We start from the raw sequence: 18,667 nt of genomic DNA on the forward strand, positions 1-18,667 counted from the left end.
CCTCCGGTATTGAATACCAGATGGAGGCGTCGAATACGCTCACATGTTTTATAATCACATTCAATCGTGCACGGTGAAAGGACCGTTTCCCTCCAGTGGGAAAATGTTGGAGATGGTATACAAAAGGCAGCTCCAGTTCATCGAGTTGGGGATGGTCTATCGCAGTATGAGTTTTAACGAGCCCTTTCTACGGTCGATGGATTTGGTCCGAGAGGTGTCGGCCATAAGATGTCAGGAATACCTTTAATTTGGTCAACTAGAACTAGTTAAACTTGGTGTCTTTAGCTTGCTTGGACAATCGAGAATTAAACGAGGGGGACGGATACGGGCTAAAAAAACCGTTTTGACAGCACGATGGATGGCAAGTTGAGTTTCAGCGGGGCTCATACAAAGATCCCGTGGACGGTAATGATAGATGTGTCGGGCGAAAACCCGGAGGATTTAATTAACAGTTAACACAATTCTTTATGGGACAGAGATTACAGACCTATATGGCTTTGCGTTGGAGGAATTCCCCCAACCTCCTTCTCACATCTGAGGACCCGGAGCAGCACGTCCGAAGCAATTTAAAGCGCGACAAGCGCAACAATAATGGTGACACAAGAAAAGCTCCAGGAATTGGATCGAGCCCGGAAAGAGCAGTGGACGCCCGATTTAATCATGCTGGTAAAGAGTAAATTCCTCCCTGCGAAGTAACACTCCACGATACTTCCGCGGAGAATTGAGAGCGTTTTTTTTCATCAAATATAGTCATGTGGGGTATCAAATGAAAGGTCTTGTTTAGTATTGTTTGTCACATCCACTTGATGTTGGACCGGACCAAATGGAGGGCAACTTACTCTCACTTTTTTTGGTCCACAGACCGTTTGAGGCATGGCACCCAAGCATTTAAAAAATAGGGACTAACGGTTTCGTCCACCTCCCCCTTGGGAACAGCGTGACCGTAAGAGGCAACATATGGAAAACGCTCCTTTATATATTCGTAAAAACACACCAAGGGTGCGAATTATATCCAAGTAAAACCGGCAATAGTTTGAGCCTAAGCTAGGATAAAGCTAGACTTGACTTGTTTATTTTCTACAAACGCTTAATAAAAATGGGCCAAAAACTGAAATGCTAACCTTCAGTGAATTTAACTCAACACACCTTCCGGGCAGAAGATCTGTGAGTTTTCTATTCAAAATGTAAAGGCAGGTGGGCTTGAATATCTATAAATAAAACAACTTTGTTAGCACATTTAATTTTATTCAGCAACGAATCACACAGCCTTTTTGTCATCTTTATTACATAGAGGAAGAATACATACATTCATACAATCATGTTGTAATAGTCATTATAACATTTATGCACGAATTCTATCTGATATGGCTACAACACTAAACATTAAACTGCTTAAATCGCTAAATGGTATGGATAGGAGTACATCTTTCTACTTACAACATTAATGATAAAATCTCTTTTGATGTGACAATATTTTGCTTTGTTGGCGCACCTTTTCCAATGTTTTATAATTGTGTTCTCCAAAGGTGCGCTATGATAATACTAAAGTGGTAAATACAATTCAGACATACAATTTATGTAATGCACGTATAACAACACCAATTACACCTAGTCCACAGAATGGATCTTACTTTTTAGTCACACATTTCTGCTGATTCGATATAACCACCAAGAGTTTATCAATTACTTTGCTGGCTTGTTGCTGCTGGTGAATCAAAGCCTGCTTCAATTCCCGTATTTCATGGGTGAGTATCTCAATACGTTCCGCATTGTCCTCAACTTTAGTCTGAAGTGTGCAAATACTGGATGTGTCAAATCCATAATCGGATTCTTGACTATTATTGTTGTTATATTTGTTCTTGTATTGAAAATAGGTAGCAGCCGAGCTTCTGGCTGAAATCGTGTGGCCAAAGTGCTTTCTTTGTTTTCCAACTTCATAGGCGGCCATCAAAATGTCACGCGGCAAGCGTTTTTCACTAGGATTCAGAGGTTTTACGCACAGGACCACGCGATAGGCTTGCGGTGAGACTAGTGCCGTGTAATGAAGAAGATTACGTAGCCAAGTTGGAAGATATCCGTTGAAGAGTGCTGATTCAATATATGATATTAGTTTGGTTTGACGAACCAGTTTCGATAGTCCTGCGGTTTTCTTCAATCCTTGAATGTCATGTACAGCAATACCCACCAAAAGATTCATTAGAATAATTGTTACAAAGATCAAGAAGAGAACAAAAGTGATTTGTGCACTTATTTCCAGTAAAAACGGAGGGTCCTTTCCATCAGGGTCGTTGATCAGCAACGAAAGATCTTGTTCTCCAATCATCATGACCAACACCGTGATGAATCCCATGAATGGATTGGCAAACGATGATGAAGACGGGAATATCACGCAAAAACTAATCGTGAAACCTATCAACATGCAAGAATAGGCCATGAATAGTTTAGCGAATTCACCCTGCACCTTGGTGTACATTGCAACGTAAACATCAAACACTGGCAACTGTCCAATCATTAACATTAGATTTGTCCAACCCAGCAAAACTGCAAAGGCTCCTATATGATTCTGCCAAGTGTAAGTGCGGTTCGTGTAAATGTACGAGATTACAAACACACTTGTAATCACAAACCATTCTATGATGTTCTCAACCTGTGTCACATAATGCTTAAAGGACGAATAGCCAATTATTCCGTACAGTTTCCGGAATATCTCGAATATAGTAATCGCGACAAGCACCCACCATTGCATCTCCATTACAAAAGGATTATTCCGGAGCATATCACCAAGGATAGATTGTTTTTGGCAAAGTTCTTGCTCCTGGATTGTTTCCTCCATATCTTTGCTGCCGTTATAGCAGTTATGTGCCAAAGCGGTCAGAGTGTAGAGGGTTAGAAACAAGACAAATACGAAGCAGAAGACCAGCCGTGCGATGTAGTATTTCCTTATTTTTCCCCATTTAATATATAAGAAAGCAGAGCACAAAGGATGCTCTAGTATCTCCTTCTGGCCTTCATCGACAAATGTGTTCAAATAGCTGATCTCCCGTGGATGACAATGTTGCAATAATTGTCTGAAATCCAACTCTAGTTCCACTTCTCTATTAACAATATCCTGTGAGTGATGAATAGTAATAGCAGCATCCAATTTCTGAGTAATCATGGCCATAGAAGCAGGAGTTTTCCTTGTTATAACGTTCAAAGCAGTTGTACCTTTTTTGGATTTTGTCGTAACATCTGCACCGTGGAATATAAGCATTTCTACACATTGCGCCAAGCCATCGAGAGCTGCCAGGTGCAAAGCTGTAAACCCGTAGATGTCCTTATGATTTACATTTGCTCCCCATGAAATGAGGGTTTCCATTATATCAAAAGCATTTTCTGATTTTCCTACTGCAGCGTGTAATGGTGTCCTGTGATCAAAATCTTCAGCGTTAGGATCGGCATTACCATTCCTCAGTAATGATTCAACGCATTCGAGACTTGATGTTCGCGAAGCCAAATGCAAAGCTGTGAAGCCTCGATGATTCTTGAGTTTGGCATCAGCTCCTTTAGCAAGGAGTAAATCGACGCATTCAACATTACCTTCGTCTGCAGCCAAATGCAAAGCCGTTGATTCCTTCTCTCTTATACAAATTCGAATATTAGGATCAGCATTTTGTGCACTCAAAAGAACTTCCAGACATTGTGCATTCCCCAAATCTGCAGCCAAGTGTATGGCGTTTGTGCCATTTGGTTTTAGTGAATTCACATCGGCTCCTTCTGCGATGAATAGCTGAACGCATTCAAAAGCATTAGCTCGCACTGCGCAATGCAACAGAGATTCTTCACAATTTGGCTTGTTTGTATCAATATTTATTAATGCTCCATTGTTGATCAGCATCTTTGCTGTTTCCAAGGAGTTCCCGAACGCTGCACAGTGTAATGGTGTGTAGCATTTCGGTAGTGCATTGACATCCATACCCTTTTTTATCAAAAAACTTGTTGATGCCAAACATCCGCTGAATGCAGCCAAATGCAAGGCTGATATACCATTCTGGTCGCAAAAGTTTAAATCGGCTCCAGCGTCCAAAAGTCCCTCCAAAAGATCCCATCGTTTCAAAAATGCTGCCCATAAGAATGATATGTTTTTCTCCACTTTTGTCGTTGATTCAAAATATTTTTTCACATTTTCTTCAATTACGTTGCCTTGTTCAATGTCTTCGAGTAATCGAATACGACCTAGTGACGACTTCATTTGATCGATTAAATTCACCCTTAGGGTGTCTGCGCAGATTTGAACACTAAGTTCTGCCGCGGGCTCTTCAAAACTGTCGTACATGCTGGGCGCACTTTCAGCGGGGGGTGATGGTCCACATTCCATATATTCAAAGTCGCCAGTTGGATACTGGGCATCGAGCATTGCTTCCGGATTGTTCCGCCATCGTACCATCAGTCCCGGCGATATATTTTTAAATCTGGAACGAAAGAGAAAATTTGTTGATTTAGTCAAGTCTGAATTAGAGTCTTATTGATGGGAGGTTTCAATTTGGCAGAGAAGCAGAGGAGGCACATCCTACCCGTCAAAAAAGGTAATATTCCTAAATTTATGTACGTACTTGTAAACAATTGTTTATACGTTCTTAAACGCCAACCAAAACAGATATGAAATAAGTTGGCAAGAAAAAGGATTTAGGGTCAATGACTTGGGCTCCAGACTAAGGCAGAGGATGAAATTAAAGAACCAAGTTGCATACGATCATAGCTGCAAAGCATTCCAGACACAGGAAAGTAAAAGTAACAGAAGCTCCGCAAAAGGCACCTTGAAAATACGAGTAATAACATAAGCGTGCGAATCTTTAATATGATCCTTGGTGATATGTCTCGGAGGCTACTAAACAGTGTATTAGGCCGTTACAAAGCTTGAACAGAATGTAGGCATCTATCGAGGTTTCCCATGTTGTTGCGGTATCCTATTAAACAAAACTGTGCGATTAGGATAGGATGAGTAGTGAAGATTCTTTTTGAAGAAGAGAGAACCAGTAAATCTATTACATATATAGCAGCCATAATTGTAGGATAATACTCAAGAACATTACGGACAAAAGAATGACAATTCAAAATCCAGAAGTTCAGCGCAGGTATAAAAAATCAGTGTCATCAAATTTCCAAAATTAATATAATAGAGCACCTTGACCTAACTACTGTATACATAGATACCATCACGATTTTTTTTCAGATTTTTTAACTGAGTATAGAGAGAATTAGTCTTTAAAGAAAATGACTATTTCCTAATCTCCTTGCTCCCCTATTTGACAATTGATGTCAAATCTGCATCGAAAAGTACTAATTAAGACCTTTCATTTGATATCCCATATAACTATATTAGGAGAAAAAAATTATACCCCTTTTTTTCATGTATGGGAATCCCTCTTTAGACTTAAGGGAGTCTTCTACCGCCATGGTTTCAAAAATCGATTTTTTTCGCATATTTTAATAGCAGATGACGTTAAGAATACACGATAAAAGGGATTTCGTGAAGAGCACGCTCCTTCATGGGTTCACTGGCAGAGGGATTGGATGCCAGTCGACTCAGATGTAAATGAGTACCTGAGTCAAATCAGGGTAATAATCTCGGGCGAGCGCAATGCTGACCACATTACCTCCTACCGTGTACTGTAGTGTACCGTTTCGGTCTTGAATGAAGTGCTCTAACACACTTCAAGGCCCTGATCCAATATGGATTGTTGCGCCGACAATTATTATAATATGCACACCTGAAATCTTTTCGAGCGCTTAGTGCGCGCATGCGGAGACCCAAGGCACTTTCATAAGTTTTCAGCATGAAAGAATTCCCATCGATCCTAGATTGTACAGTTGATGAAATCGACATACGGGGATCTGTCTTCTTATAATTTTTTAGAGAGATGCACACACTCAAAATAACAAAGAATCTCTCAAAATTTGTATTTGGATTTTGACTCCAAAACATTTCCATTCGGGCAAACAGGTGGTTGAAATTGTCACCCACTTAGCAGTAATGATCTTCAACAAAGCGAGTCAGCGAAACAAGTCATGGACGCATTGGGGATTACTTTGGGAGACGAGAAACTCATCGATCACTTCGAGCGCAGGATCAATGACGCTGCAAGAAGGGCTCGGATTCAATAGAGAGTGAAAAATGCGGCCAACCGAGAACATTTTCTTAATGAAGAAGAAGAACTCTATGGCCTTGGCATTGCAGATTGAATCGTAAATTTCGGCAATCATGTTTTATACCACATTTTATCTTTAATTGCAATTTCCCGAATGTTGATTTTTTAAACATTGAGGCATCACTTCTACCAGAAATATTTCTCGAATTCAATCAAATTTTTTTCAGTTATTCAGTGAACATCTCGCTATGATTCCCGAGCCAGCCTTTGAAAACATTGATTTGTTCCATTTTTACATGTGCAAATTATAACTTTTTTATAAAATACCAAATTTCAAAATAGTAAAAATCCCGAACGGGAAATTATAGTAACGGAACACTTATAAATCAGACATATAATGTTTTTAATTTTGGATAGACAAAATGACCGTTTAGGTGGCTCAAAGTCCCCCATGACATTTCGGCAAAGTCTATGGTAAGAACGTTTCAAAGACATAAAAGAAACGATGAATATTTTTGACAAGACAAAACTTGTACAAATTAAATACAAAAAAAAAATCTAAGTTTCATTTCACGGTGTTTCTAGCGATTAAATTATTTAAAATAATTAAAGCTTGCTTTTTTCTGTTCGCTAGTGATATTTATTATGGTTGCAAATTCCGATATTTCGGGAACCATTTGTTCCCATCATCAGTGCTAACAAGTTCTTAACGTATAATACAATAATGTCATTCAGTGCATACGTGGGATTACATACTTTCAACTTTTCCACCGGGAGAAGTGTGTTGACAGACAGACAGACGGCGAAACGATTTTAATAAAGTTTTATTTGTAGAAAATAAAGCCTTAAAAAGGATAACCGTGAAATGGATATCTATAAACTGCTGGGAAAAAAGAAGGGCAAAATGAGATATTCTGGAAGCTTGGCAAAGGATGTCGACATAATGAAGATTAAAACGACGCTTCCTATCAAGCTTCACCCGGAAATCCTTGTCAGACCCAATCGCTGTTAAAGTTTCATCATCAATGTAGAAGTAGAGTGTGTAGGTTTGATTGAAAGCAGCTTTGCTCGGTAGGGATGTCAATACCAGAAAATAGTTTTAGATTGTCCGCATATAGAAGACAGGGCAGGAAGATCATTTATAAGGAATGAAAATAGGAACGGGTTAAGAATGGAACCTTGATGAACATCGGATAAAAGAACGAAAGGAGTCGAGATAGAATGGTTGAAGGAGACTGAACATAGCCTACTTAGGCACGGTCGCAACCAGGAGAGAACTTTTGAAGAAACACAGTACGATCAGAGTTCGTTGAGAGGCAGATAATGGTCAATGGAACCAAAGGCTTTGGAGAAGTCTACATGGACTGCATTCTATCATTCATAGACTTCGCCACATAGTTAACTCAAGCAAATTAGTAACGTTAAGCATATGATTGAAATTCATTCTGTCCCTTCACAATCAATGTCCAAAACGATGCGAAAGACAGTCTTTGATGTATTTCTCGAGAATCAAGGAGATTGAGGAAAGGATAAATATTTCGCCTAGTGTACCATTACCTTTTTTGTGTAAAGGGATGATTTGCCCGGAAAAAAACTCTTGTTAAAAATGATAGAGAGGGGGATAACCTAAAGCTTACATTTTTTTAAAGAAAAGATTTGACAGACCGTCAGGTCCACAACCGACGACCGAAATTCGACAATGGAAGGATTTAGAAGAGGAATCGAAGATGCGCTGACTATAGAAGATTATCTATGTCGGAAAAGGAATGGCACGAAGGAGTAGGGGAATTGAAGGAAAACGATCCCGGAGAAGCTCACATACAGATTCAGGAGAATTGCAAGCAAAATTTGGTTTTCTGAAAGCAGTACTGTGACTAAGACTGTCGGATCTAATGTTATGATTTGGAAGAACAATTATTTTGAATGAATGCGCCGCTCCAACGAAAACTCATGGTAAAGCCAGAGAGCATTCGTTAACCTATTTGGGGCGAATTGTCGAACGTGTGTCCAGAAAACTTTTCAGAAAAATCTTCTAGTTTTCCAGGAATGGTGCTCTTGTTATACCTGGAAGAGGGAAGGGGGAAGATACTCCTGGTTTTAGAAGTCAATTAAAATGGAAGTTTCCGCCCCATGATAACTATTTTCATTCTGTTTCGAATTCATTCTTATGATTGGATCTGTCAAGCATACACACGTCCTACTCCTCAAGGAGTGGACGACTTCTACTCATAAGCATTCTACGCGATCCTCCTTATTAAAAATTTAAGGTAAATCGATAGTAAAAACAAGATAGACATCTGAAAGATACCAATACTTTCGATGTTGCTATCGATTCTGAAAGTGGCCTTCACACATATTTCACAAAAAAAAACATATATATGTGCATGAGCAGAAAATTCTCAAGGAAGAAGGGGCACACGAAATCCGATACAAGCATTAGTTGTATCAATTGTTTAGCGAACAACATAACTGCCAATTACGAAATGGACATTTAAAGACAGCACAGAGGAAATCACGGAAAAGTTGGGAAGACTCAATTGACGTAAATAGCGGACCGTTCGAAATTTTCAGAATTAGAAAACAATTGTCTGACTAAGGCACATGGAGCATGCGTATCTATCCAAAGAGCCAAAGTGCAATATCGACTGTAGGGTCATACCATCAAAGTTGTATCAAAATATTTCAACTGGCGTTAAACAACCCAAAATTGGTATATATATAAGTACTTCAAGGATAACCAGTCGGAAATTGTAATAACCGAAAAACTGGTCCTGAATTTACCAAAGATCAGATCATGATTGAAACATCATTGAAATTGACAGAAATGGAACTAAGTATCTTCAGAAGATCAATTTATCGTATCTTGGTGGAGCATTATGGACCCTCCGTAGACGCTACGATTTGAGTATATTGCAGTAGGAGAATGCTTTTGGTATCAATTGGTATTTCGTCGAAAACGTATTATATAATGGAACACGAGAGCAAGTGGTTCGAATCGTTTCAGAAGCTACCAGTGATTGTTCCTTTTGTCATTTGTACAAGTTTGAGAAGGATCTCAAAATCAAGTATTATTTTGTATAAAATTGTGATCTATACTCTAGTATACTTGCTAGAAATCCACAAAGAATACATCAATGTTCCCAGCATTTTCGAGCAATGTTTCAAAGTTTGTTTATCTTGGATTGGTTTCAATTCTTTACTTGATCCCAGTTAGATGGCTGATTCCTATTCCCTTTGCAGAGGTTTATTTTAGGCTTTTGCCGGTTTTCCAGGCTTTTCAATTTGGAGTATGCTTCATTAAGTGGCGTTGTTACATTTTCATTGTGTTCCCTTTCGGTATCCTTCGATGGTCATTACATTTTTCTTTCGTAGACCGAGTTAATCATCCTACATCTCGGTCAGTTCGTTACATTCTTTGCTGAACTAATAATTTCGACCATTTCATAGCTGATGCCATTGAATCTTTGCCATATTACTTCGATGTCGTTACCTTCCATCAGCGGAACATTTGCGATAGCTTCTCTTTGATATACGATTACTATAGTGAAGCCATCTTTCAACTTCGTCAGATTAATATTTATAGATCGCACTTCGTCGGACTCATGGAAAGCTGCACCAAAGAGTGCACTTTGTGTGTTACCTTGGATGAAAGCAATACATTCAATGGACCACGTGCAATCTAGTCGACGACTTCCAAGCAGCAGAAAGGTCATGCAATTCACTACCTATTTCCATTTTCTAAGCTATCTAGATCTAAATCTAGATAGATGAAAAGAAGAACTGACTAGAACCAAAAGGACTGACGAAGAATGATCATTATCAGTGGTGGATAAAGACGACAACTTTTGAGGTTACAAAGGATTGCAATTACATTCATTCTAAGCAGTCAGAGCTGTCAATTTTACAATAGCGCAATATGACAACCAAAAAATGGAAGGAATTAAGTAAGGGTATTTACGATATCTCGGTAAAGAAAGAGGGAGGGTTAGAAGGCGATTTAATGGGTAAAGTCTTATTTACAAATGGACTCTTTATCACTTATTATCAGCTCCAGATAAGAGATAAGGTGCAACAAAAAACCAGGTGCCGGCTGGATGAACCCTCCAAAGGCTTTAGGGGCAACTATGCGTGATCAAGGTATTATTTCAGCTTTTTGGACGGAATGAACCTATAATGCATGGATAGTCTGGACAAAATAAATAATTTATTCTTTGGATTTTTTTTAAATTCTGCAAAAAAAGAAAAAATACTTAAAAACCAGGTAAAAATTCATTTGACAGTTCGGAGAATTCGGTCAGTTTTAAATCAAAACTGTTTGTTGCTTGAATTTGCTGTGATGGACTACAAATATTTTTTTAAAAAACCGTAACAACAACAATATTATATAAATTTTGCATTTTATTCATTCAGAGACAAGCCATCCGCATTACAGTGGATATATCTCTCAGCCAAACAAGAAAATCCAGGTTCAATTATGACCTTCTAAATGCCGTAAACATATGATTACCTGGAAACTTGATAAAAACAATGAATAATTTCAGTCTGCATTCATGTTCCCGCAATCCATTATGAACCCATCCAACCACATCCAGACAAACAACATTGTCAATTGTGTAAGTCATGGGACAAATAATGAAAGGCGAGTGCAACAAAAATTTGACTAGAAAACCAATTAAGATTGAATTACTGTCGGGATCATGTCTGACCGCCACACAATTTAATTGAAACACAATTTCATCAGGTTATTCAGAAAATTAAATTGAATTCACAAGTGCAGTGAAAAGTGGAAAGAACTTAGAGCGAAGTATGGTGTATCTTGTTTGATTGAAAGTATCTTTGGTTCATCACACTATTGTCCTACTTCCACTAGCTTCAGCATCGTCACATGAATGATTAATGCCTTTTCCTTATTTTGTGTGGCATTATATGATTATATTGCTGGGCTTAGTTGGGCACGTGTTTTTTACTTTTAGCGAAAACATCAGGCAAATTTTAATACTTTAAGTATTAAATTATGAATTCTCTTATCTTTATTGCTATTGCTAAGTTTTTCTTCGGAATTGTTGCTGAGATTATCACGAGAAAAGAGTTTTGTTTATAAAAACAAGGGAAATCGAAATGAAAATGTGGTGCATGCGTTCTATTTCTTGGAAAGGTAGTGACTTAACCGTAATGAATACAACTGAGAGCACCGAAAAATTAATAATGGGAAAAAAATAATTTTAGTAGCGAAATATGTTAAAAATTCCAACTTTCCTATACTTCTCCTATAACAGGAGTTTTAGCTGCATCGGAATCTAATGATAACTATCTTTCATCACTTTTTCCCAGAGGAAACACCTGCAATCTATCTAATATCCAAACAAAATTTATTTACTACGAACGAAAGGAATTACCCAACGAAAAACTTATTGACGGACAGTAATGAACGATTCCTGCAGAATACCGATGAGGAAAGGGTGGGAGAGAACAAGATATGAAATGGGCGTCATTTATAATGAAATTGATTCGTAGTGTATAATATACAGGCTCAAAGTCGGGGTTGCTAAAAGGCCATCGAAAAATGACTTTTATCGGGAACCAGGGCAGTGTTAAAATAATTTTGATAATAAAGCATTAAACAATAAACTTGGTTTTTCAAAATTGCAATTCTCCGCAAAAATTCTAGTTGTCTTCATCTTATTCTTGCTTTATCGCATAACTATTACATGCCTCAAGGATACACTAATGAAGTTGCCAAACCTATCTTTTTCTTACATTTTTTGCTTAACTGTAGATTGCCAACCATGAGTCAGAATGACTCCTGAAAAATTCCCCCCGCCTCCATTGTTGTAGGGTTATTACAATCTTCGTTCTTCTTTGAGATTAGTTCGTTTGAAATTTTGGTAGTCCTGATGTCTAATGATTGGCAAAATGTGAGTTATTAGGATGAGTCAAAATGACTCATGGTTGCACTTTTGAGTCGTTTCGTGCTAATTCCCATTGTGTAAAACCTTATTAAAATCGGTTTATTGTCTGTCTGTCTGTCTGTCCGTCACACGCATTCTTCTCGGAGACGGTTGTAGCGTTTCACACCAAATTTGGTGGAGAGGTGGGCTTAGTTTTGATATTTGTTGGAAAGATGGGGAGTGCAGGGGGTCGAAAGTGGTCATTTCTTTAACGAACCCATTCTCAGAAACTACCCAAATCGAAAAATCTGAAAAAAATTAGGAGGCTGCCACTGTATGGTGCCTAGGCTCCGAAATACTCTCTATACCAATATCTGTTCGAATAAAGTTAATAATAATGTTACTATAGTTTTTAGTAATTCACTGTAGAACCCCCCTTAAGTTCATTTTAGCACCAGGAAATATTGCAGAAAGCATAGAGCATGATCCTAACAAGTTTGGTGGAAATCACTCTATATATATATATAATAGATCAAAGTTATCGGTTCTTTGCAAATTCAAGATGAATGTGGGTATTCTCACGTAATATATGCATATATTAGATGCAAATGCACACTCAAATGATATATATAATAAAAGAAATCCACAAAACCTTTCATACCTGAAGCGGCCAGCTTCCGGTTTCTCGACTTCTTATTATTTGTTAACATAAATTTGTATTTAGGTAAAGAAAAAAATGGAAGGAAATCAATATTTGACAATAGAAGACAACGATGAGGAAATTTTATGAATTTTAGGAGAAGATGATAGTGACGATTCAGACTTTGAAGATAACTTGGAAAAGGATGATTTTGATTCCGATGATTCAGATATCGATCCCGATTTTGTGCGATCAGTAATTGTTGATGAGGAAGATGAGGACGCTATCGTTTTCGACGAAATCAGGAAGATAGAAGAAATGGAAGCAAAACATACAGCAAACAAGCCGGGAAACCGCTTCAGATATAAAAGGTTTCGTGTTTCCTTATGCGAAAAGCATAACGTAGTTCTCCATTGGCTGATATCATTGACCCGAGATATTTAAATCGCTCAGTTCTAGGCAGGTTGCTGCTATTGTCAGAACTCAGCGATTTAAATATCTCGAATCAATGCTATCAGCCAATGGAGAACTGCGTAATGAATTTGCTTTCCACATTAACACAGCCTGGATGAAGTTGCATTCCACAACTGGTGTTCTTTGTGATCGACGTATCAGCGCACGTCCCAAAACTAAAATGTATTGCAATGTCGTCCGTCTGACGCTCTCTATAGTTCTGAGTGTTGGCCGACTATAAAAGACAATGAACGGGGACGAAGATGTTGCATTGCATGACACGATTTGATCACGTCTGAAATGAGGATATCCGCGATCGATATGGGTTTGCACCGATCGTGGAAAAACTGCGAGAGAGGCGTTTTCGATGGTGTGGTCACGTAATTCAGGCTAACGAGAGCTACCAATATTGGTCTGAACATCGATGTCAATGGTAAGCAACCAAAAAGCCAGCCAAAACAACAGTGGCTGGATGGGGATTTAAAGGGCTCGAGATTACATCCTGTTCAGGCATTTGATAAAATAGAATGACGAAACCGCTGACGACGAGCCGACCCCGCTTGTGAACGGGACAAAGGCCGAAGAAAAAGATGTGAGGAGCGACGAGTGCTAATGGCTAAGTTTGAACTGCTATAACTTTGGTGTTAATGGCCAGATTTCCATGAAATATTGTCCTCTATGCTGGTACAAAATTCGGAAGTACTAATAATGAATTTGAGGGGGGGTTTTCAGTAAATTTCTAAAAAGTAGTAATATACTATTCGTTTTGAAAATGATGGGGTCCTAAGTCCGCATCAACATAATGCTGGACCGGACCAGCTCCCAGGTTCCCAGGGCAGAGGTGAGGCAGCGTCCTTCGATTTGCCTCTGCCCTAGTAAGAAACCGTAAATCCGCCATAGCTTGCTTTTTTAGTAATATACTATTAGTAAGTTTATTTGAGCAGATATCGGAATGGGACATATTTTGAGGCCTTGATTTCATCTAAGCGCACCACCCTAATTTTTTTCGGATTTTTAGGTTGGATAGTTTCCGAAAATGAGTCCTGTCTCACTTTAAGTGCGTACATTTTGACTCCTTACTCATGGACTTTGCAATTCACGCCAAAACTAATGTCAGTTTCGAAAAGTTCAAATCGAGAGATTTGATACCCTACACGACTATATCCGGTGAAAAAAATTCTTTAATCTCCCCTTTGCATGTATGAGGAGCCCCCCTTTAAACTCCACCTAAATTTATCCCACTCGCTGCATGCGTGGGATTTCATAGTTCCCATCTGTCCACCGTTCGGATCGGTTTAGCCGTTTTTAAGAAAAGTGTGTATGACAGACAGACATTGAATCGATTTTAATAAGGTTTTGTTTTACGTAAAACCTTAAAAAGAGGCAAACCAGCGAAAGCGATGTTCCATTTTCAAAGCGTGCAAAACTGGTGATTGGCAGCTCAAAAGAACGTCCTGAAATAGTGTCTCTAGACTCAGCAGTTCTCTCAGGAAAAGATGGTGGACATCGTGGCAAACGGAAGGCTTTCCTAACACCGGAAAGACGAACGAAATTAATATTATTCACATTAGACCTGGGCCTAATCCTTCCACGAATTATTCGTCTGATGTCTTGGATTGTCTCGAGCTATTTTTTTCACCTTAAATCCTTGAGTTAGTCGTGTTTCACACAAATCAAGAAATAAGAGGACACAAATTAATAATAATAATAATAACCTTACTGCAGAGCACTTATTCCAGGAACAACACTGTGATGATCTTTGCAAAGCCTACATGACGCGCACTCGATTTTATTTCTTGACTAATTGTAAAAGATTTGACGATAAAGAAACCCGAGAACAACGGAGTAGGAAGCTTGCGCCAATTGAAGAAATATGAAATATCTTGATTGAGAATTATAAAAAGCATTACAAACCCGGAAGCTATCTCACCGTCGACGAACAACTAGTCGAGTTTAGAGGAAAATGTCCATTTAGGATGTATGTACATCCCTTCAAACCTAACAAGTACGGCCTAAAAATAAAAATGATATGTGACTGCAGTTCTCAATACATGATAAATGTCATTTCGATGAAGGTGGTGAGGCGGCAGTTTAATTTTTTAATACCTCCTTGAAAAAATCCCCGCCACCGCCTTTACTCTCTTCTAGATCTCCTTCACGGAGGGTGAAAAGGTGTGATGTCACTGTTGACTGTCCTTTGTTTTCAAGGGTGTAATGGGCAACCAAACTCCATCAGCGCCTCGACCACCAACAACCTAATTAAAAATTTCAACTCAAGTTTTTCCCTCCACAACGATCTCGTTAACATTTTTCGCAAGAGATGAATGAAAAGTTTTCAACATTCTAATCTCAAATTTTCAAGGGGAGGAGTCAGGCTACATGTTAGCGTGCGAACATATTGATCCGGTTCGCCATCAAGTGGATGGTAGGTTTAGGTTTCCTCAACTTCCTAAACAAAATCTAGTCTAGGTTCGATCAGCTTTCATACACTTGTCGTATTTTGAAAAACCTTGTAGCCACACGCTGTTATCAAGACAAAGAGGCTGCGTCTGATGAATTGCCTTTGCCCTAGACGAAACTGTAAGACTACCCTTCAAACCCCCTCTCAATTTTTCTAATTTTTTTTTATTTTTATAATTTCTATAATTATTTAGATTTTCATCTGTCTTTTCGACCCAACTGTGAATGAGTACCTGAGTCAAATCTCGGGTGAGCGCAATGCTGACCACACCGTACCGTTACGGTCTTGAATGAATTGCTCCAACGAACTTAAAGACCCTGATTCAATATAGATTGTTGCGTCAACGATTATTATTATTTATTTTGTTATTTTGCCTCTGCCTAAGTTGTTAGATTATAAAGACATGGAGATGAACTACGGTTTTTGATCTGACGATTACCTCTTCCGTCCTTCCTCCTCTCTAGCCTCGAAAACTCCTGGCGCCTGAGGATATCAACGCAAGGTGGGAACCCAAAAGCTACACCTGAACATTTTAGGCAGAAGAAGCACTGATTGAGAATGTGATCCACTGGGCTGCACGCGCGCGGTCAAGCAGTTATTTTTGTTTTGTTTTATCTTCCAGTTTAAGCTCGCGTGTTTACTTTTGATAGATATGTGGGATATCCCGATGTTTGATTAGTTTTTTTCACATCCTGTTGTGGACCCACGCATTGGTTTAAGGATACGTGACAGAACTTTATGTAAAGGACTAAAGTGTCCAAGGTTTGAGATAGCTCTTCCCCCTTCTTGGTCGATTCCAGTCACTTAAGATGATCTTTTGATCATCAACGAAATCAATTTAAGCACTTCATAATATAAGATACCGTATTTTATCTATACGGCAGATTTTTCTATTACTGGGCTACTTTTGACGGATGCAGCTGTTTCAGTCCGAAATTTTCAGATATATATGCGGTGCTCTCTGGTATTTTCCTAGTGACTTTCATAAATATTGAGTATTCCGCTAGTAAATAACCTGAAGAGTCAACCCAACACAATGATAATATTCTCAAAACGAACAATGATAATAGTTTTGTCTCAATTCAAGAGGCTGAAAAGGTCCTAGGAAAGGTGGCACCAACGCACTTATGATCACTCCCTCATTGTCACCTTAATTTCCTGATCGTCAATCCTCTGATCATTTGTCAATAGAGAAGCTCAACTTGACCAGTAAACAGAAATTAATTCAAATTCACTATTTACAATTCCAAATTCACATCTCACATGGAGCCCAAATTGCAAGATCTCGTTTGTCTCCCTCTTAAATTGGAATACCAACCTAGCCCCTGATCTTGCTCATATCACACGTTGTAAATTCATAAAAGAAAAATCGGAAATTAACATGCCTCAAAGTTAAAAATGTTAATAGTATCATTTCCAGGTGGATAACTTTATCTTACGTTTGCATTAATTCAGACAAATTCATCAAAGTTGAACGACATTGAACTGTGAACTCTTCAAGAAGGTGGGCTTGAAATAGCGTGAAAACAAAAACAATAAACATTAAAAATTCGCTCCAAGCAAGGTAGCTTCTTGGTGTATAAACTTCAAAAATGTCTTCAGTCATTTTCTTTTCCTCTTCAAACAACTTTAATTGCCGCAATTTTGTAATGACTACACACCATAAAAATTAAGTGTCTGATAGTGGAATTTGCTGGGTGTATACATTTTGGCAGTTATAAATCGGTGGCTACATCGCATTGACTTCAAGATCAGTTGAACACGATCGTTAGCTCTTATGAAGTAATAATGCATGTGTGGATTCTTCCTTAGGGTTGGATAAGCTTCTTATCAATATTTACTTGATAATGGATTCAGTGTGACACATCTGGTGCATAGTAGTTATTAGCATAATCTCCTGTTTATTTACCAGAAGATTATCTTTAGACTTAAGTTCAATATAGCCAAGAAGATCTTTTTTAGATAATCTTTAAGATTCCAGATGAATGACACGAGATTTAAAGAAGAGTTTCACGTGATGAAAATAACAGATAACTGCAGTAAAATTTACGTAGAATTAGTTGGTGCAAACTAACAAACAATTCAAAGAATTGTTTTTCAAGGGAGTTGAGAAGCACGAACGGTGAAGTTTTATACTTAAGAAGTAGCAGTACAAACGTTAGTAGTGGATAAAGAATGACGTTAAGGTGCAGAAAACAACTATGAATAATTGTAAAAACCGCTAAAGAGGAGCATATTCACAGCAGCAATTTTAATCAAAAAAGATTGCCGAGCCAATGTAAGTAAACACGTCTAATGTTCTGTGTGACCATTGGCAATGTTTCAGGCATAAGCGATTCTGGCTGGCAAATATGCAGATGTGAACCTTCAATTTGCATCTTACCTCTGGAAGTGCTAAGCCAATCCAATGTATAACATCATGTCTCAAAGGCTAAGCGGTCAGGAGGCAGTTCAGTCGTTGATGTACGAACCATGAATATCTAACGAACCTTTGGTTTCCAATCACTTTTTTAGACTAGATTGTCATCAGTATTAATAAGTAATGCTAACACCTTAACACTGACAAAACTCGGATGTAACAAAGCACTCATAGAAAACTGGACTAAAGCTTGCTTAGTAAAGGGCATAAGGAAAAAAGACAAGTCGAGAAACCGGAAGTTGGGCGCTTTAGGTACGAAAGGTTTAATATTTGTATTTCTTAGTACGTAGCACGTAATATATGCATATATTATGTGAGAATATCCACTTTCGGGTGATATTGACATCCATAGTCTTGAATTTGCCAAGAAGCAAAAACTTCTACGTATCCTGAGAATTACTAAAAATTATAGTAATATACTATTATTAACTTTATTTGAACAGATATCGGTACGGAAGATATTTCGGAGCCCAGGTACCATATAGCGCAGCCTCCTGATTTTTTTTCTGATTTTTCTGTTGGATAGCTTCTGAGAATGGCCCCCTTAAAAAATGATCACTTTCAACCCCCCGCACTCCATACCTTTCTAACAAACGTAAAAACTAAGATTGGCTTTGAAAAGTACTGATCGAGACCTTTGATTTGATACCACACATGACTATATTTGATGAAAAAAAA

The 18,667-nt window shown here is 38.3% G+C and overlaps 2 protein-coding genes across 4 annotated transcripts in view; both read right to left on the reverse strand.

Moving 5' to 3' along the window:
• LOC119658852 (28S ribosomal protein S9, mitochondrial) overlaps window positions 1-18,667 on the reverse strand; it is a 162,219-nt gene that overhangs the window by 49,580 nt on the left and 93,972 nt on the right. The gene's annotated exons all lie outside the window — the stretch shown is intronic.
• Window positions 1,231-18,667, reverse strand: part of LOC119658850 (transient receptor potential channel pyrexia) — a 69,385-nt gene continuing 51,948 nt past the window's right edge. For all 3 annotated transcript variants that reach the window (XM_038066600.1, XM_038066601.1, XM_038066602.1), the window contains one exon: window positions 1,231-4,451. In XM_038066600.1, coding sequence (XP_037922528.1) covers window positions 1,628-4,451 — 2,824 coding nt within the window. In that variant the 3' untranslated portion in view covers window positions 1,231-1,627. The remainder of the gene's footprint in view (window positions 4,452-18,667) is intronic.

This window comes from Hermetia illucens, chromosome 6, assembly GCF_905115235.1.
Source record: "Hermetia illucens chromosome 6, iHerIll2.2.curated.20191125, whole genome shotgun sequence".
NCBI classification, from domain to species: domain Eukaryota; kingdom Metazoa; phylum Arthropoda; class Insecta; order Diptera; family Stratiomyidae; genus Hermetia; species Hermetia illucens.